Here is a 26,785-nt window from a genome sequence, read left to right on the forward strand (position 1 = left end):
AAAGATGATGGCTGATTTAATTGAATTTATGATCAAATGTTTTCCATTGCAGGATGAATGGGAAATCACTTATGGGGAGATTTGAATAATTTAAGGGAAATTCTCTATTTGGCATTATGTTTGTATATCAAGTCTTGAGGGATTAAATACAGCTGAGGACTAGCAGAGAACTCACATACAGATACACAAAGACAGGCTGCATAACAATGCAATGAGGGTTAGAATACTGATGCCTTTGTGTTAATGTTTCTATTCATTTATATCTCACTTGTGGCCTGAGTAATAACATCCATACACATATATACTCACTATGCAACTTCAATTATAAATTGCCACTAGATTTTTCTGAGATCTCCAAAATGTCAAATGATCTAAAAATTCTTTTAGAGAGCACAAAAAATAATTGATTTGGGGGTTGTGTACATGTGTGTTTAAGGCATTTTAATGTATCTTTGCTGCTGTTGTTAAAGACACAATGAAATCTATTGTTAAAGCCATTCCCCTGATAGATGTAACAAGGTAACAAGGGATTTGTGCCTTAGGTATGGACTTGGCATAGTGTCTCAAAGAAAAAGGCCTTTCGACTTCCGTCCCTATCTGCTCCTCAGTGATGACAGGCATACCGAACCAAGGCCACGCTCCCAGCCTTCTTTATGTGTCTAGAGATAAGTCATGTACACTCCCCATTTAAAAACCATAAACAGCAAGAATAATTACTTTTAGTCTCAGTACTGAAACCCAGGTCAAGTGGACACCAAGACACCACACACTTGGCTGAGGCTTACCCAACTGTTCGTATACAGGTATCATCAGAAAGAAGGTCTCACCAATGCTTTGACCTTGGTAACAGTGCTATTGATGGGTCTCTTTCAATCTGATTAGGAAAACTGTCTAATAAGTGTCTTGCAAGACAATAATAAATCACAGTTTTACATTAATTATGTACTGCGCTATTTGTTAACATATCACTCCTCGGAAGAACTGTTGGGGAAGGAGGAATCTTGTTTCTATCCAAGTATTTTTAAAACATGGCTTGGTAACTAAGCAGTTCAGCATTGGCTCCTAGAAAGATAAAAGAAATATGCCAGAGAATGTCTGGGAACCCTGAATAGCAACGGTATTCATGTTCAAGGACAATTGCTTATTTGGAACTGAATGACAGACTGACTGGCAGTGGAGGACAGGGTGAGCTGAGAAACAGATGGGAGGAAAGCTAACCTTTGCTGAAGGTGCCCTGTCATTTACACCCGTACCTTCTTCAATCCTCACATCCTGCCAGGGGTCTTAAAGATTGAAAAACTGAGGCTCAGAATGGCTCAGGAGCTTTCTGAACATGCCACCACTGAGTAGTGGATCTAGGATTGGAACTTGGCCCCTGTGGTACCACAGGTTGTGCTGGCTCCAGGTGTTTTCTTGCCACATGTGGCAGTAATGAGCTTTTGCAGTCTTCCTTCCTCTTTCCTCTTCTTTCTTGGTCACAGCAACATTACTTATTGACTATGTATTCTTACTAGGTCAGTAAAACCTCTGTCTACACAGCAGATGTTGGACACAAACATCAACACAAATAGCCTGTTAACTATATCTTCATGATGAGTGGAAATTGAGCCCCAGTTTTGTGCAAGTCTCCCCATATGATAAGGGTGGACCACTTGTCTCCACAAATGATTGGGGCCCCTGTCCAATCCAATTTTCATGATAACCAACAAAGGTAAAGCATGTAGTGGGTGACAATGCATACAAAAGATAACATGATTGTTAAAAATCATCTTTCTCCAGTGACTTATGTTCATCTTAATTTTGAAGCTATTCACTAAATTCATAAGCATTTTCTTAAGCAAGAAAATGGTATAAATAAGTGGTGAGGAGAGGGATCTCAAATTCAGTATGTGTTTTTTTAAAAATAAAGAGCAGTTAAAGACGTCTGCATTTCTGTTTGTGCTTCACTATTTAAAAGGTGGCAATTTTCAATGTTCTGAAACTGAAGAATGAACATAGGTACCTACAGGGGCCCCTAGGAGGCTTATTTAGAAAATGGAGCCCCTCTCCATAGCATTTCCTGTGTGGTGAAGAGGAAGCTGAGCCCTTATGATATTTCCTGAGTAGAGTTAGTGGAGATCAAGGGGGCCAGGAACAACAGCAGAGAGGTGAATTCTTACGGGAGTTCAAAAAGGGTAGAGAGCTGTGAGTCTAACCCCTAGCAGTTACTGACAGAAGAGAGAGAGAGAGAACACACGAAGGAGAAAGGAATAGAGATGCTTGCAACAGGCAGCACCCCTCAGGAGGGAACAGCATGGCTTCTAGAGGGGAGAAGGAGGGGAGGGATGTCTGCTTAATGCTCTTTGATACTTGTACTAGTCCCTCTGAAGATTTATTACACTTACTGGGTCCTCCAGAGCTATTATCTTCTGAGAGTGTTTACAAATAAAAGACAGGGGTGAGAAGCCAAAATAAAAAAGCAAGATCTCTGGAAATTGGTGCAAAATGCAAGGACTCTTGAGTGTAGTTTCCAAAGCATCAAGCATCCATACTTGTGTTACATGGGGGGCACTTACAGTAAGTGGTTTACATGTTTACGATACAGTCACTATGTGTGGCTATTTACATTTAAGTTAAATATAAATAAAGTTTAAAATTCAGTTCTTAAGTCACACTAATCACATTTCAAGTCCTCAGTAGCCACAGGGGGCTAATGGCACATTGGGCAGTGCAGATAAAGAGGATTTTTCTCATCAGAGAAGGTTCTATTGGGCAGCACTGATTGAAGGGGACAGAAACGTCAGTCCTAACTAGCAATCTCAGGGACTAGGAGCTTTCCTGGGAATGATCTCCTTTTTCTCTATGCTGGGGGTGGAGAATGATTTCTCTATTACACATTATTCTGGGGATACCTACTGGGAACCAGTAATGCGGAACCATCAGAGTTAAAGGCTTATGCTTGTCACCTGATAGGCTGGAGATCAGCAGAAACAGATGGTGTCTGATCTGTATTGGGTTTGTCCCCTCCGCTCCACCTCATCTCATGACCCATCACTGAAAGAACACTGCAGCCCCTACCTGTGGAAAGCAGGGTCCCCAAAGATGTTTTTTTTAAAAATAAAGAGCAGTTAAAAACTTGCTAATCCCTGAAACCTGTGAATATGTTATTTCCCATGGCCAAAGGGAATCTGCAGATGAAATTAACATTGCAGATCTTAAAACAGATTAACCTGTAGTGTATATGCAGGCCTTTAGAAGCAGAGAACTTTTTCCTCCTGGAGGCAGAGGAGATGGGCCATAAGGGACAGGAAGCAAGGTTTTAAGAAAGACTCGTTGCCCTTATGCTGGAGGCATAAGGAGGAGGAGGAGCAGTGAAATGAGGAACAAGGTGGCCTTCAGGAGATGGCTGAGGTTCCCAGCTGACAACCACAAGGGAATGACTTCTGCTAACTGTCTGAATGGGGCCAATTCTCCTCTACAGCCTCCAAATAGAACCCAGGCCTACTAACACCTTGACTCTGGCCTGTGACACCCAGATCATAGAAACCAGCTACACCCATGCAGATCCCTGCCCAATAGGAGTGAGAAATTAATATTTGTGGTGTTTTATACCCGTAAGTCTGTGGTAATGAGTTATGGCAGCCACAGATTACAAACACACTGTTTTATGTTCTGGAGAAGCAGAAGAATGTCTTCAGTTCACACTTGTAGAATCTGCTTTGGAGACCAGTTCAAGAAAGCCTAACTCTATCACCCTCCTTTCAGGGCAGCGAGCAGCCCAGCTGCTCCTGGGAGCTCTGTGCTGCTTTAGAAGCATGACAGGGTTTTATTTCTTAATGAGCTGGATGGGAGAAGGAAGGTATTAGCTGCACCATAAGCGTGTACTTTTGGATGAGGAGACCAGCACATAATCTGAGAGGATGAAAACAATGGCTGTTGCCAACTCCCAAGCCTGGCATGTAGTGCCAATTAGTACAAGAAGATGATTATTTTCTATCAGAACACGAACAAAATCTCGTGCCCGACAGAGAACAAACAGCACGGGGCCTGCCCTCAGCCATCACCAGGGGTGGTGAATGACAGTGAATCCTTCACTGCAAAAGGAAAGAGTGGACTAGAACTCTGGCAATTGCACAAAATGAGAGAAGATGATTTCCTGGGGCAGTGGGAGCTGTGTGGAATAGGTGACGATCTCACTAGCAGGGTCTGAGTCGGTGGCTGGCAGGCCTGCTATGTCTAGCACTTAGATAGTCATAAACCCGCCTTTCTCCCAATGGCACATCACCCAGGAACGGCACAAGGGGAGGCCTGAGTTGATGTGTGGTCAGCCTGCTGTAAACACTACCTCCCTAGGACAGATGTCAGGTTTCTGCTCCATCCCCAGCTCTCCTGCTGCTGAAAACCTAGACTGGGAATGAGTGACATCAGTTTCTACCCAAAGCTGTAGTGAGAACAAAATTACATCAGGTATTGATAAGCCCACTCAGATATCAAGGCTTTTAAATTAATACTATTTCTTTCATAAGATCTATTCTGGGGCATACATACACACTTCTGGGCTGTCACTTTCAATAGCATTGATCATTTCACCTCACTGCGCATGTTCTTTATTTCATGTTCTTTATAACTAAAATGGGTATGACACTATCTGCCCTGACTACCTCCCAAGAATGTTAAAAGGATATCAGGATGTGACAACAGATAGGAAAGCAGATTCTGTATTGCAAAATCTGTCCAAAGGTTAATTAACACTATTACCAGACCACAGCTACTGCTACGGAGCAAGGAGGGTATGTGAGACCTCTGACCAGGTACGGCTCATTTGTTACCACATTTATGCTGTTGCTGCTCTCCGTGCTCAGGGCAAATTTGCCAACTATCTCTTGGATAGCTTTCCCCGTGTCTTCCTGACGCCTGCCCCTGACCTGTGTCTTTGGACAGACCTTAATGCTGTCTTCGGTGAGGCTCTGGGACTCCCATCAGAGCCTGGGAGGCTCTCTTACTTTAGGACCTCTTCTCCCTTTAAGGAATTCACTCAGCATTTTGCTAGAACTGCCCTCGGTCAGGAGGCAAGCGGCTTAATGGATCTGATAAACATCACATTTACATCATGCTTTCAGAAAAGGAACTCACGATTCACTCTTGTGAAAATCAATGTCCCCAGAAATTGGTCTGAACTGCGATGTTCAAGCAGGCATATGAGACGGGCCTCCAAACAGGACAAGATCAGGACAAGAGAGCTACTTGGGGGTCTGATTGTTCAAATATTGAAAATGGTATTTTAGGGTATGGTGAGGACCTACATTCCATACGGACTCCTCGTGCTGGAATCAGACACACAAAGCGGGGCAGGCAACAACGGCAGCTCGAGTGCCGACCCTGAGTTGAAAGAATGGAATTCTAGAATGTCTGCTTTCATATTGACTTTGGAGCTTGTCACCCCAATAAATCCATCCCTAAAAAAGTGTACTGATGAAGTAAAGAATTTCTTTGAAAAGATGGTGATAAGAAATATCCAGGCACTAAATAAAATAAAACTGTTACCTTGAAGTGAACAGAATTATAACAAAAATGATCAACAATGAAAACAACCCATTAAAGTGGAGATAAATGATTTAAAGATCTGGCTCAACGCAATGGCTCCTCCTAGTGTCGGTAACTGTTCTTACCTTCCTCTCACATTTCTACACTGGTAAAGGAAGTGAAAGCTCTACCTTCACAAAAGTCTTTATTATTTTAGAAAAATTTAGATCTGTTTGGAACAATAAGGCAGAGTATAAAACAGGGCCTTTTAGAAGGTTTCTTTAGAAGGCATGGATTTAAATCTTAACAGGAAGCAATCAGGCATAACAAGAAAAATGTAACCATGAGCCACATAAGTAAGCAGGATGAAATTTATTATTCCTCTAAAAGAGTACTTTCAATACATGATGTTGTAAGTACATGTTAACACAGCTATGAAGCAAGACATTTTTAAAATATGTTTCTGAAATTAATTATCAATCTAAATAAAATCGAGGAAAGTTCAAGGACACAAAGTTAGGAAATACTTCTAAGTTCTAAATTTGGATTTGTGATTCTGCTGGTACAGGCAGAGAAATGTTTTGACTTTTTCTTTATCATTGCATTTCCAAAAAGGTAGATTCACTACAGCATCTCCATATTTACTGCACATTTTAAAGTAATCTACTTTTTAAATTCCTAGGAGAAATCCCGTCGGACTTAAGTAACAAGCAGGATGGTTAACAGAGCTAGAGCATGTGGGGAAACAAGCAGGACAAGGTTGGCCTAAACCTGTTCAAGTCTATGGACGTCCTTTGCTTTATCAGCCACAAGCTGTGTTTCCCAAATCTGTCTTCTGTGACTTCGTGGGTTATCATCCTGACTTCTCCTCTTGCTTCTTTCAAACCTCCAAAAGTGTTCAGGTATTAAAAAGTTCCAAAACAAGCAAATGTGTTCTGGAATCCTACCCTTTACTTTGCTGGAGAGCCTATACTAAGGCTTCTTCTCCAGCCAAAGTAATAAAAGATCTTTTAAGTGGCTGAAATTCTTGGTTGATTACACATACATGCCAATGTCAGACAACTATAAATAGAGAGATTTGAAAGAAAAACAGGGAGAGCCTTTATAACTCCAATGAAATAAAATGGAATGTTTTCAAGGCAGTCAGAAAATAGTGTATGTATTGATAAGATAAATATTTATTTCCCTTTAATCCAAAATCTCCTTTAAGAAGAGGATCATGCACTTCCAGTGTAAGAGAATAAAAGGACTTTCTTTTATTTATTAATATATATTTATTATTCTCAATCCTATAATTAAGATTTCTTCTTTATATTATCCCTTTGAGTTTATATATCTCCCAGATCTTTTGATATTTTTCTCCCATCACTACTTTGTTTCCCCAGAATACTAAAAAATCCTTCAAAGGATAAAATTACGCCCATGGTTACTGGTATAAATGAAGTCAGAAGGGAATTGTTTGGGTGTTTCCTAGGGCAGACTTGGCTCCAAAATAAACTGGGTCACTTGTTATAGCTGTTCAAAGAGACTTGAGGATTCAGTTCTCAAGAAATTCTTAACTCTCTTAGGTAGGTTAACATATCCACTAGCTTTTATAGCTGAATTAAAATATATTGTTACTTATTTTTGAACAGTGACTTACTTTTTCATATTAACCTACTCATCATATGTTAACCCATCTAAATTGAATTCAAATTAGTTCTTACAAATTAATTCACTTTATTTTGAACCTACTACTGATATACAAGAGAAGTTGCCAATTGCTTGGTTTTATAATTGTGCTGTAGACAAGCAAATTAGTTAGCTGCTATGGAGAAAGCTAACACTTACTTAATAGTCCTTAAATACAGTTCTTCCAAATTAAGACTCACCCTGAAGTGAGAGATGTTGAAATGAGTGTCGATGCTGGCTGCAAGGGTCACAAGTCAATTTGGAGGAAGAATCAATAATATAATTAATATCTCTGAATTTCCAGTTCTCTCTAACGTGCTTTGGGTTCAAACTGACTAGAGGCTGTAGCCTGGCTCTAAGGATGCAGCATGTAACACTGGGATACTAGAAAGTCACATTTTTTATAATATTTGTAGTGATGATTTTTATTACTTAGTATTTTCTGATATAAATCTTTTAGGCAACAAAAACTAAGACTTACAGGGACTTAAAACACCATGGTTCTGAACAAGTCATGTTCATAATTTTAAAATCTTACCTCAAGTTCAGCGTTTAATATGTCTTCCAAAATTTTTTAAAAGTAATCTAAGGGTGGGACTCAGTTTATTAAATTATGTTGAATTAATTCTAATATTAAAAATGAGATAGTGATGGTAGAGACTAAAAGACATTCACTATAATTCTACTAACTCATTAAAAGGACTTTACATGAAGGTGTAATACTTCCTTCAGTATTTTAGAACTTGTTTGTGGTAGAAAAATAGAAAATTCTAAGGTCACGGAAAATTCAAGTAATAAATATCTCTGAAGTGATAGCTTAGAAACTGTATTCTTATTTTGTGAAAAATCATACTCTGGAGACTTCTTATTTGCCCTCAAAATATAAAGTATATTTATTGATATCTGGGGTCTGTTGAGAAAAATTTAGAGGTTGAGCACAATGCACAGAGTTTTTAAAATTTCTAAAGCAGCAATACCAGAGAACTACACATCCTGATTTTCATCTGTGAAATTAATGGCTGCTGTTATGACAGAAATGATATTGGTCAGAGAAAGGAAAGCATGAGGTCTCAGGTGGTCCGAATGAAGTAAAGTAGCACAAAGCTTGACTGTGACTTCAATTTTATTTTTCTTTTGGAAAGATGTGAAATAACCTCATTTCTCCTGGGGTAGAGTAATGTACATGGATGAAAGAATCTTCTAAGAGGTATCCCACTAGTCACTATAGAATGGTTGAACAAGAAAGGCCACTTGTCCAGGAGTATAATGTCAGTGCCTGTGGTAGCAGGTGCTGAATATAAGCTGCAAACATGAATGCCTGGAGTGGGCTACGTGTAAGTGGTGTGGGGTCATATCCATAAGAGGACAGTGGAAGAAATATTGCTCTGCATCATCTCTAAACTCCCCACTCTCCCTATTTTGTAGACTACCCTATGCGGATAAGAATTGCCATTGATTTTCTTGGGCAATTTGGAGGTCATTCTAGCTCTGTCCCCGTGAAAAAAGGAAATGGAAAATTTCCTAAATAGGTGGCTATTCTCCACAAATGATACTATGTCATAAATTTGCCAGATTTTCCTGTTACCGCAAAGATAGGGTTAGAGATTCAACTACTATATCAAGAATTGTTTCATAAAATAGTTCCCTGGTTGGACAAAACTTTGTGAGCAATTATAAGAGAAGAATGTGTTTGATAATTTAATGAAGGTAGGAACTATATACTGCATATAATACCTGGTGTATGAAAGCACCTAATTAAAATTTGTTAGACCACTGCTCAGTAAAGGAGGGGTCGGGGGTGGGCGGAGGGTAAAAGGAGAGGAACACGCACAAGGCATACGTCCCAGAGATATTTTAGGTACAGTATTAAGGACTGGTTTTCAAATGGCAGACACAAAGACTTGTGTTAGACAAAACTAATTGTACCAGTGTGTTCTTCTAAGTACATATTTAAGCAAAATAAATGGCAACTCTTTCAAATAAACCATGCAGAATTTAATGTGTTTGTTTTGTGAATTCCTCACAATAAGCTGTCCACTGTATCTACAGGCAACATTGACTAAAGGCATTTTTGCCAAAAAGATTTTTTTCTTATTTTTTATTTTCATAACTCATGGCATCTAAAATTAAGCATGTCATAACAATAAAAAGTGAGATAATAATACCAAATTCACTATAGACAAAATTTTGTTATGGCAAATTATATATATATATTTAAATTCAAAGCAGTCCCAGTTACCTTATTCCCAGCATGATGCTTGAAATGTAATACCCACAACTAAATGAGAGTGACTCAGTTACTCCGCTTTCCAACTTTCAATGATTTACTAGCAGGTTGGCTTGCAATAGAAGACTTCTAAATAACTTGAGAAGCCCAGATCCTTAGATTTCATCAAATTTTGAAACCAATAAATAACACTATCTCAACAGGGTCGGATAAGAGAATAGAAATTAAATAAATGGAGTACATATATACTTCAAGTGATACATGCACTTGGTTTCCCCATAAGGCTTAGGGAAAAAGCAGGCAAACTGGAAAAATTTGAAAGATCAGTTTTATCTAGCTCAAAGGTTGTCACCAATATTATTTAAATTATGAAATCAGTCATTATAGTGTACTTAATAAATTTTTGCTGAAGCTAAAACATGCCTTGGAATCTAGTTATAGGAAGACTGACCATATGAATTTTAGGATTTACAGTTCTGAAGCAATGCCACATTGCTCGAGGAACCCAAAGTCATGTAACAGTGTTGACTCAGGCTGAACATGGTGTCTGGCAAACAGTTAGGGCTTAATGACTATTTAATGATGAAATGGGTGGATGAATGGGAAACTGGATGAACATGAAGAAAAAAGCATCATAATAAACTTATTGAGAGAGTTTTAAAAATCAAGACACACAGAGAGACAGACAGAATGAGCACAATCTGTATAAAGACTTACTTATTCCATGCTTGTCTAAGGTTTTTAGAGCTGTACAGGGTAAAGCGTTCTGAAATAAAAAAGAGAAATAATAAACAATCTTTGTTTCAAATGTATATATTGCAAGTATGTTAAAAAAAAACTCTACTTTAAAAAAGACAGTGTTTGATTTAGCCATAGTTACCGTAGCCATAGTAGGTCCCCTTTCGATTGAGCAGCCATAGTAGTTTACAGAGTAAAGTTTACAGAGTAAAACAGGAAGATCTTAACATTTTAAAGAATGAAGTATTGTTTTCTTTTGTCTAAGGTGATTTCTTTCATTATCTGGTTTCCTAGCAATTATTTCTTAACTAAGTTTTAATTGGGTCAAAAAAAGAAATGCAAACTCCAAACCTCCAAACTGTAAGTAGATTTACAAAAGAACATTGACCCATTAGTCAAGGAAGGCCTGCTATTTTCTCTATGAAGACATCTCTGACCAAATATAGTAACACTGGCTCTCCTTTCTTGCACTATATGGTATGTTCATACATGCTCAAAGCCAAAATACCAATGTTCTATAATGTATATTTACATTTACATTATATTTAATCACTGAATAATCTTCATTATATTTTAAAATTAAAACATATTTGTTTTACCAAGTTAAAAAAGTGGCATAGAATAGATGTTAATCTCCTCTCCTGCTCCCCATTTTCACTCCTGATGATATGCTATTGTTAATGGCTTGGTATTTTCCCACATATTTATGTTTATAAATTCAAGTCCATTCATATATACTATTTAAAATTTTTAAATAGGTTGTACAATAAACATTCTCTGAAGTTTCTTTAGGTATTTTATAATATATAGCAGATAGTCCTTCAAATCAAGAAAATAGATGTAACAGTTATCTTAAAACTGTATAATATTCCATAGGCTAGAACTACCATAAGTTATTTGACCATTTGACTACTGATAAACATATAGGTAATTTATAGTTCCTTTTTCCTTAAAAACAATGCTTCAGTAAATATCCTTGCACATCTAACTTTATATACTGGTCCTTTTGTTTCTGTTGGATAGATTCCCCAAAATAAAATTGCTTGGAAAATAGTATGCACATTTTACATTGTAATAGACACTGACATATTATTTTTCATTTTCCTTACAGCAATAAAAAATGTCTCCTTTATATTATGCATCCCTGGGATACAAAGATGGCTTAACATATGCAAATCAATATATGTGAATACCACATTGATAGAATGAAAGTTAAAAATCACATAATCATCTCAATAGATGCAGAAAAAGCATTTGACAAAATTCAACATCCATTTATGATAAAAATCCTCAACAAACTGGGTACAGAAGGAATAAACCTCAACACAGAAAAGGCCATATGACAAGGCCACAGCTAAAATAATACTCAATGGTGAAAGATAGAAAGCTTTTCCTCTAAGATTAAGAGCAAGAGAAGGGCGCCCACTCTTACCATTCCTATTCAACATAGTACTTGGAAGTCTGAGCCAGAGAAATCAGGCAAAAAAAAAAAAGAAGAAGAAAGAAAGAGAAGAAAAGAAGTAAAAGGCATCTGAGTTGGAAAGGAAAAAGTGAAATTGTCTCTGTTTGCAGATGCCATTTTATAAAAAGAAAACCTCAAAAAGCATATTCAGTAAAGTTGCTATATTAAAAATCATTTGCATTTCTAAATCTTAACAATGAATTATCTGAAAAAGAAATAACGAAAAAAATCTCATTTACAATAGCATCAAAACAATAAAATACTTAGGAATGAATTTAACCAAGCAGGTGAAAGATCTGTACACTGAAAACTGTAAGACACTGATGAAAGAAACTGAAGACACAAATAAATGGCAAGATATTCAATTTTCATGATTGGGAGAATTAATATTGATAAAATGTTCATACTATCCAAGTTATTTATCTACAGATTCAGGGCAATTCGTATCAAGATTCCAATGGCATTTTTTTTTCAGAAATAGAAAAAATCTCAAAATTTGTATGGATCCATACAAATATAGTTAAAGCAATCTTAAGAAAGAAGAGCAAAGCTGGAGAACAAAACAAACACTTCCTGATTTTCAACTACATTACAATGTTATAGTAATCAAACAGTATGGTACTGGCATAACAACATACATGAAGATTAATGGAAAAGAATCAGAGCCCAGAAATGAGCTCATGCATATATGGTCAACTAATATTTGATAAGGGAGCCAAAAGATTCAATGGAGAAAAGACAATCTTCAATAAATGGTGCTGGAAAAACTGGATATGTACATGCAAAAGAATGAAGCTGAACCCCTATCTTACACTACAAAGAAAAATTAACTTATAAAGGATTAAACATTTAAATGTAAGACCTGAAACCACAGAAGAAAACAGGGAAACAGCTCCTTGACATTGGTCTTGCCCATAATATTTATGGATATGACACCCAAAGCAGAAGCAACAAAAGCAAAAATAAACAAATGAGACTACACCAGTCTAAAAAAAAAGCTTCTGCATAGCAAAAGAAATAATCAATAAAATGAAAAGGCAACCTCCAGAACGGGAGAAAATATTTGCAAACCACATATCTCATAAGAAGTTAATAACCAAAATATATAAGGAATTCATGTAACTCAATAGCAAAAATAAACCTCAAGTAATTCAATTAAAAAATAGGCAAAGGTCCTCAAAAGACATTTTTCCAAGGAAGATATTTAAAAGGCACCAAGTACATGAAAAGGTGTTTAACATCACTCATCATCAGGGAAATGCAAATCAAAGCCACAATGAGATATCACCTCACACCTGTATGGCTATTATCAAAAAGACAAGAGATAACAAATGCTGACAATGATGTGGAGAAAAAGAAAACCTGTGCACTGTAGAAGGGAATGTAAAGTGGTGCAGCTGCTATGGAAAACAGTTTGGAGGTGTCTCCAAATATTAAATAAAGAAATACCATATGATCTAGCAATTACACTTCTGGGTATGTATCCAAAGGAAATGAAATCACCGTCTTGAAGAGATTTCTGCACCCCTATGTTCCTTGCAGCATTATTGACAATAGCCAAGATATGGAAATAACCTAAGTAAGTATCCACAGGGGTGGGTGAATGGATAAAGAAAAGGTGATACACACACACACACACACACACACACACACACACACACACAGAGGAATATTATCAGTCATAAAAAGAAGTATATCCTGCCATTTGCAATAGCATGGATAGACCTTGAGGGCAAGGTGGAGTAAGTGAAATAAGTCAGGCAGAGAAAGACAGACACTGTATGATCTCATGGCTTCTAGAGGTTGGGGAATGAGTGGGTGGGGAAATGGATGAAAGTAGTCAAAGGGTACAAACGTCCAGTTATGAGTAAGTTCTGGGGATGTAATGTAAAGTATGGTTATAGTTAACAATACTGCATTGTATATTTGAAAGTTGCTAATAGATTTTAAAACTCACCATTATATAATCATTTTATAGTATTTACGTATATAAAATCACTATGTTGTACACTTTAAATTTACACAATATGTCAATTACAGTTGACCTTGGATAATGTGGAAGTCAGGGGTGCCGACTCCCACCCAGTTGAAAATCCACATATAACTTCTGACTACTCCAAAACTTAATTACTAATAGTTCACTTTTGACTAGAAGCCTTACTGATAAAAACACTCAACACATATTTTGTATGTTATGTGTATTACATACTATATTCTTACCATGAAGTAAGCTAGAGAACGGCAAATGTTTTTAAGTTGTCAAAAACCTCCAAAAATGATTCCAATATATTTATTGAAAAAAATATGTGTATAAGCAGACCTGCGCAGTTCAAACCCATGTTGTTCAAGGGTCAGCTGTGAATCTCAATGAAGCTGGTAGTGGAGAAGACAGTGTTCCAGCAAAATAAAACAAGGAGATATGGTGTAGAGTAACCAATGTGAGAGGGACACTTTAGTTAAGGTGATGTGGAAGGCAAATTTCAAACAGAACAGCCAACTAACTAAATTAAGTTCCCAATGGAAATCTGGTCAGATTTTCATTAAAATAAATATTTATCTGAAAAGGATGATATAAAATCTTTGTACATAACAATACAGTATGTCTTACCATTTAGACAGGATTTGGGTGTACATTCTCCAGTAAAATTAAGTAGTTCCTTTTTCATATTGATCTTGTTTCTTTTTAATAATTTAATACTTAATAGGCTTAATTTTGCTTAATATTGGTTGGTGTATTTTGTCAGTGTTGTTTTTAATTAAGAGCTTTAAAGGAGAGAATTAAAATGATTTATATTGCTTTTTAATGATATATTTTATGTATAAGAATATCATTAGATAAGAACAAAAAAGAATCAAAGAGCACAGTCAGCTTGCTATCTCTAAACACAGAGATTATTCAAAAGGAATGACAGAAATACTGTGCAATGATTCATTCATTCAACTACTATTTACTGAGTAACCACTGTGTGCTGAGTGTATTTCCTGGGGCTAAAGATACAGGAGGCAACCATACATAAAACCTTTCTGCCTGCAGGGAGCTAGCATTTCAGGAAGGGATGTGCAAGGCTGGAATGAGTGGTAGGATGGATGGAGAGATGGAGAGCCCAGGGGCAGAAGGGCAGAGGAACTGTTCACACAAAACCTTTGTGAACTTTAAGAGGAAATATGGCCAAGAATATTGTACTATCTTTAGTGATAGACAGTAACTATACTCATCAAGGTGAACAGTTAGTAAGGTACATAATTGCAAAATCACTGTTGTACATCTGAAACCAATACAACACTTTATATCAACTATATTTCAATTAAAAAATAAAGAAAGATATGATCTAGACTTCTTCAAAGGATCACTCTGGCTTCTACCAGAAAACCCACTATCAGAAACAGGCTGGAAGCAGGGAGACCAATAATTAAAGGTTATTCCAACTGTCCTGGAGAGAGAGGATATGACTTGGGCTATGGTAACAAAATGAATGTAGTGAGAAGGGGTTAGTTAGTCTGACACTTTTAAAAAGATAGTGCCAGTAAGATTTATTTATGAAGAACTGGATACAGGGTATGACAAAAAGATTGGAGTTACGGTGACTATTAATAGAGTCCTTACTGATCTCCAATTTCCAGGTTTCAAAGACTTAGAATTTCATATTCAATGCAAATATCACCCTGAGAACACACTAATCTTTCCATGATGATCAAGAAAGTATTTAAAGTTTTCATGGAGTTTCAGAGTCATCATTCAAGCAGGGGTGATTGTTAAAACGTCCAGGACACAGGCACTGCCAATCAGTACAGAAATCAGCCATTAGAATGGTGCACATTCACTGAAGAGCAGGCTAGCCGCAAATAATCAGTGTTCCAAAGGTTGAGGCAAAAGTGCTCACTGACAATTACATGTTCATGTGTTTGAAAAGAGTGTCTAATGTCTGAGTTTATTCTCTCATAGACTGCATTGTTTGATATGCAATATAATTCAGGCTGTTGGTGTGGAGCAGAAATTTAAAGGCATATTCCAGGTTTGAGGATTAACTGACAAAGAAAGGAGAAATGAGAAGAAGAACAGTTCTTTTTGAAAGGACTTTGTTCTCCCAGCTGACACATGTGCTACCTGCCTACAGCTACCTCTATCACCGTGAAAAGGCAGAAGAATTTGGTCCAGTCCAGAATTACCCAGACAATCCCCAGGAGAGGGCCTGGGGAGATAGATTTAACCAATCTTCCTGAAAAAGAATTCAAAATAAAGGTCATAAACATGCTGATGGACCTGCAGAGAAATATGCAAGAGCTAAAGGATCAAGTTGGGAGGGAGAATCCAGAAATAAAACAATCTCTGGAAGGACTTAAGAGCAGACTGGATGAGGTAAAAGAGGCCATTAATGGAATAGAAATCAGACAACAGAAACAAAGAGAAGCTGAGGTAGAGAAAGAGAAAAGGATCTCCAGGAATGAAAGAATATTAAGAGAACTCTGTGACTAATGTAAATGGAACAATATTCGCATTATAGGAGTACCAGAAGAAGAAGAAGAAGAGAGAAAAAAGGGGATAGAAAGTGTCTTTGAAGAAATAATTGCTCTAAACTTCCCCGAAGTGGGGGAGGAAATAGTCTCTCAGACTATGGAAACCCACAGAACTCACAACACAAGGGACCAAAAGAGGACAACACCAAGTCATACATCCAACTCTACACCCAAAAGCAGCAGGGTACATATTCTTCTCAAGTGCACATGGAACATTCTCTAGAATAGACCATATACGAGGCCACAAAAAGAGCCTCAGTAAATTCCAAAAAATTGAATTTCTACCAAGTCATATAATAATTAAAATGGCAAAGATCAAGGACAAGGGCATAGTATTAAAGGCAGCCAGAGAGAGAAAAAAGGTCACCTACAAAGGAAAACATATCAGGCTATCATCAGACTTCTCAACAGAAACCTTACAGGCCAGAAGAGAATGGCATGACATATTTAATGCAATGAAACAGAAGGGCCTTGAACCAAGAATACTATATCCAGCACTATTATCATTTAAATATGAAGGAGGGATTAAACAATTCCCAGACAAGCAAAAGTTGAGGGAATTTGCCTCCCATGAATCACCTCTACAGGATATTTTAAAGGGAATGCTCTAGATGAAAGCACTTCTAAGGCTAAATAGGTGTCACTAGAGAAAATGAAAACACAGCAAAGAAAGCAGACCAACAAAATACTAACTAAAGGCAAAAAATAAAATCAACAACTCACAAAAGCAGTCAAAGGAAACACAAAAGAGTACAGAATAAAACACCTAACAGATAAAGAATGGAGGAGGAGGAATAAGAAGGGAGAGAAATAAAGAATCGTCAGACTGTGTTTATAATAGCTTAATAAGAGAGTTAAGTTAGACGGTTAGATAGTAAAGAAGCTACCCTTGAACCTTTGGTAACCACGAATGTAAAGCCTGCAATGGCAATAAATACATATCTTTCAATAATCACCCTAAATGTAAATGAACTGAATGCACTAATCAAAAGACACAGAGTAATATAATGGATAAAAAAGCAAGACCCATCTATATGCTGCTTACAAGAGACTCACCTCAAAGCCAAGGACATACACAGACTAAAAGTCAAGGGATGGAAAAAGATATTTCATGCAAACAGAAGGGAGAAAAAAGCAGGTGTTGCAATACTAGTATCAGACAAAACAGGCTTCAAAACAAAGAAAGTAACAAGAGATAAAGAAGCACATTACATAATGATAAAGGGCTCAGTCCAACAAGAGGATATAACCATTATAAATATATATGCACCCAATACAGGAGCACCAACATATGTGAAACAAATACTAACAGAATTAAAGGAGGAAATAGAATGCAATGCATTGGTTCTAGGAGACTTCAACACACCACTCACTCCAAAGGACAGATCCACCAGACAGAAAATAAGTAAGGACACAGAGGAACTGAACAACACTCTAGAATAGATGGACATAACAGACATATACAGAACTCTACACCCAAAAGCAGCAGGGTACATATTCTTCTCAAGTGCACATGGAACATTCTCTAGAATAGACCACATACGAGGCCACAAAAAGAGCCTCAGTAAATTCCAAAAAATTGAATTTCTACCAAAAAACTTCTCAGACCACAAAGGCATAAAACTAGAAATAAATTGTACAAAGAAAACAAAATAGCTCACAAACACATGGAGGCTTAACAACATGCTCCTAAATAATCAATGGATTAATGACCAAATTAAAACAGAGATCAAGCAATATATGGAGACTAATGACAAGAACAACACAAAGTCCCAACTTCAGTGGGATTCAGCAAAGGCATTTCTAAAAGGAAAGTATATACCAATCCAGGCCTATTTAAAGAAGGAAGAACAATTACAAATGAATAGTCTAAAGTCACAATTATTGAAACTGGAAAAGGAAGAACAAATGGGGCCCAAGTTAGCAGAAGGAGGGACATAATAAAGATCAGAGAATAAATAAATAAAATTGACAACAATAAAATAATAGAAAAACATCAATGAAACCAAGAGCTGGCTCTTTGAGAAAATAAACAAAATAGATAAGCCCCTAGCCAGACTTGTTAAGAGAAAAAGAGAATCTACATACATCAACAGAATCAGAAATGAGAATGGAAAAATTATGACTGACCCCACAGATACAAAAAATTACTAGAGAATATTATGAGAATCTATATGCTAAAAAGCTGGAAAACTTAGAAGAAATGGACAACTTCCTAGAAAAATACAACCTTCCAAGACTGACGAAGGAAGAAACAGAAAATCTAAACAGACCAATTATCAGCAAAGAAATTGAAGCGGTAATCAAAAAACTACCCAAGAACAAAATGCCTGGACCAGATGGATTCACTGCTAAATTTTATCAGACATATAGAGAAGACATAGTACCCATTCTCCTTAAAGCTTTCCAAAAAATAGAAGAGGAGGGAACACTTCCAAACTCATTCTATGAAGCCAGCATCACTCTAATATCAAAATGAGGCAAGGACCCCACAAAAAAAGAAAATTACACACCAATATCCCTGATGAACATAGATGCAAAAATACTCAACAAGATATTAGCAAACCGAATTCAAAAATACATCAAGAGGATCATACACCATGATCAAGTGGGATTCATCTCAGGGATGCAAGGATGGTACAACATTCGAAAATCCATCAGCATCATTCACCACATCAAAAAAAGAAGGACAAAAACCACATGATCATTTCCATAGACACTGAAAAAGCATTTGACAACATTCAACATCCATTCATGATAAAAACCGTCAACAAAATGGATATAGAGGGCAAGTACCTCAACATAATAAAGGCCATATACGACAAACCCACAGCCAACATCATACTTAACAGTGAGAAGCTGAAAGCTTTTCCTCTAAGATCGGGAATAAGACAGGGTTGCCCACTCTCCCCACTGTTATTCAACATAGTACTGGAGGTTCTGGCCCTGGAAATCAGACAAAACAAGGAAATACAAGGCATCCAGATTGGTAAAGAAGAAGTAAAACTGTCACTATTTGCAGACCACATGATATTGTACATAAAATACCCTAAAGCCTCCATTCCAAAACTACTAGCACTAATATCTGAATTCAGCAAAGTTGCAGGATACAAAATTAATACACAGAAGTCTGTTGCTTTCCTATACACTAATGATGAAATAGCAGAAAGAAAAATCAGGAAAACAATTCCATTCACAATTGCATCAAAAAAGAATAAAATACCTAGGAATAAATGTAAACAAGGAAGGGAAAGACCTATACCCTCAAAACTACATGACACTCTGAGGAGAAATTAAAGAGGACACTAACAAATGGAAACTCATCCCATGCTAGTGGCTAGGAAGAATTAATATTGTCAAAATGGCCATGCTGCCTAAAGCAATATACAGATTCCATGCAATCCCTATCAAAATACCAACAGCATTCTTCAATGAACTGGAACAAATAGTTTTAAAATTCATATGGAACCACAAAAGACCACAAATAGCCAAAGCAATCCTGAGAAGGAAGAATAAAGCAGGGGGGATCTCGCTACCCAATTTCAAGCTCTACTACAAAGCCACAGTAATCAAGACAATTTGGTACTGGCACAAGAACAGACCCACAGACCAGCGGAACAGAACAGAGAGTCCAGATATTAACCCAAACATATATGGTCAATTAATATTTGATAAAAGAGCCATGGCCATACAATAGGGAAATGACAGCCTCTTCAACAGCTGCTGTTGGCAATACTGGACAGCTACATGTAAGAGAATGATACTGGATCATTGTCTAACACTATACACAAAAGTAAATTTGAAATGGATCAAAGACCTGAATGTAAGTCATGGAACCATAAAACTCTTAGAAAAAAACAGGCAAAAATCTCTTGGACAGAAACATGAGTAACTTCTTCATGAACATACCTCCCCAGTCAAAGGAAACAAAAGCAAAAAATGAACAAGTGGGACTATATCAAGCTGAAAAGCTTCTGTACAGCAAAGGACACCATCAATAGAACAAAAAGGCATCCTACAGTATGGGAGAGTATATTCATAAATGACAGATCCGATAAAAGGTTGACGTCCAAAATATATAAAGAGCTCACACACCTCAACAAACAAAAAGCAAATAATCCAATTAAAAAATGGTCAGAGTTGCTGAATAGACAGTTCTCCAAAGAAGAAATTCAGATGGCCAACAGGCACTTGAAAAGATGCTCCACATCATTAGTCATCAGAGAAATGCAAATTAAAACCACAATGAGATACCACCTCACACCAGTAAGGATCACCACCATCCAAAAGCCAAACAACAACAAATGTTGGTAAGGATGTGGAGAAAGGGGAACCTTCCTACACTGCTGGTGGGAATGTAAATTAGTTCAACCATTGTGGAAAGCAGTATGGAGGTTCCTCAAAAAACTCAAAATAGAAATACCATTTGATCCAGGAATTCCACTCCTAAGAATTTACCCTAAGAATGAAGCAGCCCAGTTTGAAAAAGACATATGCACCCCTATGTTTTTCCCAGCACTCTTCACAAGAAAAGGAAACAACCTAAGTGCCCATCAGTAGATGAATGGATAAAGAAAATGTGGTATATTTACACAATGGAATATTACTCAGCCATAAGAAGTAAACAAATCCTACCATTTGCAACAACATGGATGGAGCTAGAGGGTATTATGCTCAGTGAAATAAGCCAGGCAGAGAAAGACAAGTATCAAATAATTTCACTCATCTGTGGAGTATAAGAACAAAGCAAAAATTGAAGGAGCAAAACAGCAGCAGACTCACAGAACCTAAGAATGGACTAACAGTTACTAAAGGGAAAGGGACTGGGGAGGATGGGGGGGAAGGGAGGGTAAGGGGTGGGAGGAAAGAAAGGGGGCATTATGATTAGCATGTATAATGTGGGGGGGGAGCTGGGGGGCACAGGGAGGGCTGTACAACACAGAGAAGACAAATAGTGATTCTACAACTTCTTACTATGCTGATGGACAGTGACTGTAATGGGGCATGTGGGGGAAACTTGGTGATGGGGGGAGGCTAGTAAACATAATGTTCCTCATGTAATTGTAGATGAATGATACCAAAAAAAGGAAGATATATTTTTTAAATTAATTACATCAAATATCCTTGTAAAACAAATTTGATCTCCTTAACTTTGTACTCTCCACAAAGCAATTTTAATAATTCACTATGATTTCAGGAGGAAAAAGAATTTCCATTATAGATAAAATTAATACAATCTTGCATTTACAAGTAAATTATTATTCCTAGCAATTAATGACTGCACATAAATATTAGTTCTAAGATTTGCCTCTATTTAGAGCCTGACAAGATATGCTAATAGATTTTTTTTCAGAAATACAGTATGTCAGTTTTAGCAGTACATAAAAGAGCTAAAATTGATAGTGAAACATGCTATATGAAAGTAGAAAATATCAGAAACAATGATGCCTTCCTACATTTTCCTTCCCTACCTATTCACATAAACTCCTAATTCTTTTAGCAAGTGTCACATGGGCACCTACCTTTGTGCCAGGTGCTGCACTGGGCAATGGGCACAGGAAAATGAGTAAGTCCTGGTTACAATTCAGCGGCTCAGAAATGTAAACAGAGAATTACAAATACAGGGTGAAAAGTGCTACGATGTGGATGTGGACATGGTCCCTTGGGAGCCTGGAGGCACAGTGACTAACTGCAACTGTTTCCTTTCCAAATGAAGGTGAGATAAACTCAAATATCTAAAACTACCTCTAGCAACGCACAGACGATCTTTTGCATCCTATGTCTCTCAGCTCTTAACTGCCAAAGAACATTATTTCAAATGGAGCTATTACTAACATTTTCTGTAATGAGCATGTATTACATTTATAAGTAGACTAAAAATTATATTTAAAAAATGATTTCCTACATGGATAAATGTAACATTTCATGATTTCTCATTAATGTTTTTTTCATGACATTTCATGGCAACATAATGAGCCATATAAGTTTTGAAAACAGAAAGTACTTAAATTTGTGTCCCAAATCAATAAGAGGTATATTGAATAAAGTAGATATTCAATTGCTTATGAATACTTTTATTAGATTACTCGAGTATTTGCACAGGAGTGTTTTACACTGTTCTCCTTCAACTGCGTGTACTCTGTCACTACTTTAATGTCAGCTTTCTCTTTCCAATTATGTTAAAACTGGAAGTTTAGAATGTCATGATTTAAAGCATTGACTAACTCAGAGCAGAACTGAGGAGTGCAATTAATTTAAACCTGCAGGCTGATTTTCACCTTCTCTTCTTTTTGCAGGGACACTGCACACAGCACAGGATGATCACACACAGCAGGAGACCAGGGAGGAGGGGTTACAGAGAAGAAGGAACCACTTGCTATGCAAGGTGATGGAGGTAGAGGGACAGAAGGCTGGAAAGCTTTCTCCTCAAACTGCCATGCTTATGTACTGCAAATCATTGAAATTCCACAGGAAAACAACTGGAGAACAGGGCTGTATTCTAAAATTTCCCAGCTTGAAAGCGCTGAACATATGATGGCCTGAGACACTGTGAAAGCAGACTTGAACTCACATGCAGATTAAACCGAGATTGGAATTTACTCACTTGCTTATAGGTGTGTACTGTATACTCCAAATAGTAATTTATATTTTTATTTTCCCCATTTCCTTCTCACTAACCTTTGCTGGGTAAGATACTGCTGTTTTTAACCTCAATAACAGGAAAACATATGAGTAAATCATTAAATCAACTAACCAATTAAAAGCTCCAAGTATGTTCAAAGGGCTTGAAAGGCAAAAGTAGGATTTGTAAACTAATGGTTTTCTTTTTCCTTTTTCCAGTGGGGATGGTGGTGAGATGGTGGAGGGAGAAGGGGTTGCAATAAAGATGAGATCATAAAATGTCTCAAACTTTAGTGTATCTTTTGCAAATGGATTTAATATCATCCAATGTTTAATCCCATCCAATATCATGGGTTAAGTATTTCTAAGTCAATATAAAAATGAGCATTTTCAAACTGCCCTAGGAAATGTGAGACATACTTCATAATTAACTTTTCTAGCTCACATTTTCAACTACTCACAATTTAAATTCTTTGAGAATATTTTGCATTTTAATAAATGAATTTGCTCTTTTAAGAAGAGAGCTGTGGCCCTCCTATCATCTGGCAGAGGTACTGAGCCTAAGCCTTTCTCAGGGCTGCTTCAGCACCGGAGAGGCTCCAGATCTTTACAAGGGTGAAGCACAAACACAGTTATGCATTACGCTAGTGACATTTCAAATAATCACACTAATTACTCATTTATGTAACCAAAAATATCCTTAAATGCTTTAGAATAGAAGGATTGAGTATTCATTTATTTTCCTTTTCACTCTATGACTCTTTACTGTGTGTCTGCCATTTGCCAAGCACTGTGCTAAGCACTGTGGATATAACAGGGCACAAAATATTCAAGGCCATAAATAGCCTACAAAAAATCATGGGAACCAATGCTAAGAGATGATTAATAGAAAAAAAATATACTTACAAGTATTCACAAGAATCTTTATGCAAACTTTACTTTCTCTTATTTATTAGGAAAACCAACCTGGCAGTGAACATTTCAGTTGACAGTCTGATCAAGATACAGAAAAGCTGGATTTAAACCATCTATAGTCCTTAGAACAGAAGTAAAGCAGAATTCAGGTACAGTAGATGGGCATTTACTCCAAGTAGAGAGGGCTAACATTGTTCCAAAATGTGGGGATTTTAGATATCGCAGCTCCAGAAAAGTATAGCTATCCAAACAGGCATTTTAGAAATAATACATATGTTTGTACAACTGCAATTTGCAGCTTTAAAACACCTGATATACCCAAAACATGTAGTGTCTGAGATTTGACACAGCTCCAGTGTTAACAGTGAGAGGTTTTGATGGGATATAATAATGCTGAACAGAATAGTGCTGCCCTGTCACTGTAACCCAGATGAGTGACCTTAAAATGCGGGATAGTCATCCTCAGTCCTGAAAACAGGAGATTGCTTGCTTGCTCTGGCCACAGACAATCATCTTTCAATTACCACTGGTACACACTTTTAAAGGAGTAATCTTTAAACAACTTCTAGACACAGATGTTCTACTCTATTCATAAAACAATTTACTTCTGATGCCTTTTGGTTTTTCTTAAATCAAAATGTGAGCTTGTCAAAACCATGCAAAGACACCACAAAGGAAAATTACACACCAATAGCCCTGATGAACATAGATGCAAAAATACTCAACAAAATACTACAAATTGAATTAAAAAATATATCAAAGAGGATTAAAGATGGCAGCATGGTGAGACAGAGGCTTTCTCCTAAAACCACATATAATATGAAAATATAATTAATGCAACTAATCCTGAAAGAGCAACAGGAAAGAGGACTGTGCCAAACTGCATACACTGGAGAAAAGAATAAGCCTCATGGAACAGGGTAACGTACCAAAGCCAGGGCCTGGTGGGACCAAAACCCTTCTTCCACCCCAGCTCACTGGTGGGAGGAAGAGAAAGAGAGCGGGGAGAGAGTGGAGGCCTGGGACTGTTGACCTAACTCTAGAGATCTGCTCTGGGAGCACAAACCTACATTTCATGGTGCTTTCATGGTACTCTCATGATTAGGGGGTTGGAAAGCTCATACAGACAGAATACCTGGAGAGACTGAGATGCCAGCCACTTGTAGAAAGCAGGGATCCATATCCGGCTGCTCTGAGACAAACGAAAGGCAGGCAGTCTGAGAGACTTCCTAACAGCAAGAGGGCTGCTAAAGGGGCAAGGATTGCACAGAACTTACTGCTCAGGAGAAAGGACAGGGAGACAAAATTGTCTGGATGCACTTTGCCCAGCAGGTTGGGAACTTACACGATCTTCAGGCACTCCAGCTCCCTGGCTGGTTACACAGCTCCAAGGACACCCTCCATGATAAGCAGCCTACTGTATTTCTTCTGGCCAGCCCCACCTGACTCGCAAACCAGCAAACCCTGCCCTGGCATTGGACAAGCCAGAGGGAAGCCTGGTCTACAGCAACTACAAACACAAAGCACAGAGGCTTAAACCCGTGAGCTCAGCCTACCAGTTCAGGGAGTTGAGACAGGTACAGCAGCTGGGAAGCAGGAAAAAGCGCTTTCCTCCCCTCAGGCACCAACAATGTTCCCCCTGCAAACCCCAAAATTGCTTCAGAGGCTGAGCAGCTCTAGAGAGTAGAGCTTCTGGGCAGTAGAGGGTGCCATATACAAACATGAAATGCCAAAGGAACCTGGGTCAAAGTAAAATGATGAACATAACACCTGAGAAAGAGTCAAATGAAATCGACCCCAGGAATCTTCCTGAAAGGAATTTCAAAATAAAAATCATTAACATGCTCATGGAGATACAGAAAAATAGTCAAGAACTCAGGAATGAATTCCAGTTGGATATCCAATCATTAGAGAACACAGTATCAGAAATGAAACATACAATGGGAAGTTTTAAAAGCAGATTAGATACAGTGGGGGAGATGATTAATGAAATAGAAATTAGAGCAGAGGAATACAAAGAAGCTGAGGCACAGAGAGAAGACAGGATCTCTAAGAATGAAAGAATATTAAGAGAACTGTGTGACCAATCTAAATGGAGCAATATTTGCATTATAGGGGTACCAGAAGAAGAAGAGAGAGAAAAAGGGATAGAAAGTGTCTTTGAGGAGGTAATTGCTGAAAACTTCCCTAATCTGGGGAAGGAGATAGTCTTTCAGGCCATGGAGGTGCACAGATCTCCCAACACAAGGGAACCAAGAAAGACAACACCAAGACATATAGTAATTAAAATGGCAAAGATCAAGGATAAGGAAAGACTATTAATGGCAGTCAGAGAGAGAAATAAGATCACATACAAAGGAAAGCCAATCAGGCTATCATCAGACTTCTCAGCAGAAACCTTACAGGCCAGAAGGGAGTGACATAATGTATTTAATGCAATGATACAGAAGGTCCTCAAACCAAGAATACTTTATCTGGCAAGATTATCATTTAAATTTGAAGGAGGGATTAAACAATTCCCACATAAGCAAAAGCTGAGAGAATTTGCCTCCCACAAACCATCTCTACAGTCTATTTTGGAGGGACTGCTATAGATGGAAGTGTTCCTAAGGTTTAATAGCTGTCACCATAAGTAATAAAACCACAGTAAAGAAAGTAGAACAGTTAATTACAAAGCGAATGCAAAATTAAACCAACTATCCCCAAAGTCAATTAAGGGATAGACAAAGAGTACAGACTATGATACCTAATATATAAAGAATGGAGGAGGAAGAAAAAGGAGGAGAAAAAAAGAACCTTTAGACTGTGTTTGTAATAGCATATTAAGTGAGTTAAGTTAGACTCTTAGATAGTAAGGAAGTTAATCTTGAACCTTTGGTAACCATGAATCTAAAGCCTGCAAGGGCAATAAGTAACATACCTATCGATAATCACACTAAATGTAAATGGTCTGAATGCACCAATGAAAAGACATAGAGTCACTGAATGATAAGAAAACAAGACCAATCTATATGCTGCATACAAGAGACTCACTTTAAACCCAAAGACATACACAGACTAAAAGTGAAGGGATGGAAAAATATATTTCTTGAAACTAATGGGGAGAAAAAAGCAGGAGTTGCAGTACTTGTATC

The 26,785-nt window shown here is 37.4% G+C and overlaps 1 protein-coding gene across 8 annotated transcripts in view; it reads right to left on the bottom strand.

Moving 5' to 3' along the window:
- Positions 1-26,785, bottom strand: part of CDK14 (cyclin dependent kinase 14) — an 835,688-nt gene that overhangs the window by 131,131 nt on the left and 677,772 nt on the right. For all 8 annotated transcript variants that reach the window (XM_073238870.1, XM_073238871.1, XM_037019857.2 and 5 more), the window contains one exon: positions 10,118-10,166. In XM_073238870.1, the coding sequence (XP_073094971.1) occupies positions 10,118-10,166 (49 nt within the window). The remainder of the gene's footprint in view (positions 1-10,117; positions 10,167-26,785) is intronic.

Source organism: Manis javanica, chromosome 6 (assembly GCF_040802235.1).
Source record: "Manis javanica isolate MJ-LG chromosome 6, MJ_LKY, whole genome shotgun sequence".
NCBI classification, from domain to species: domain Eukaryota; kingdom Metazoa; phylum Chordata; class Mammalia; order Pholidota; family Manidae; genus Manis; species Manis javanica.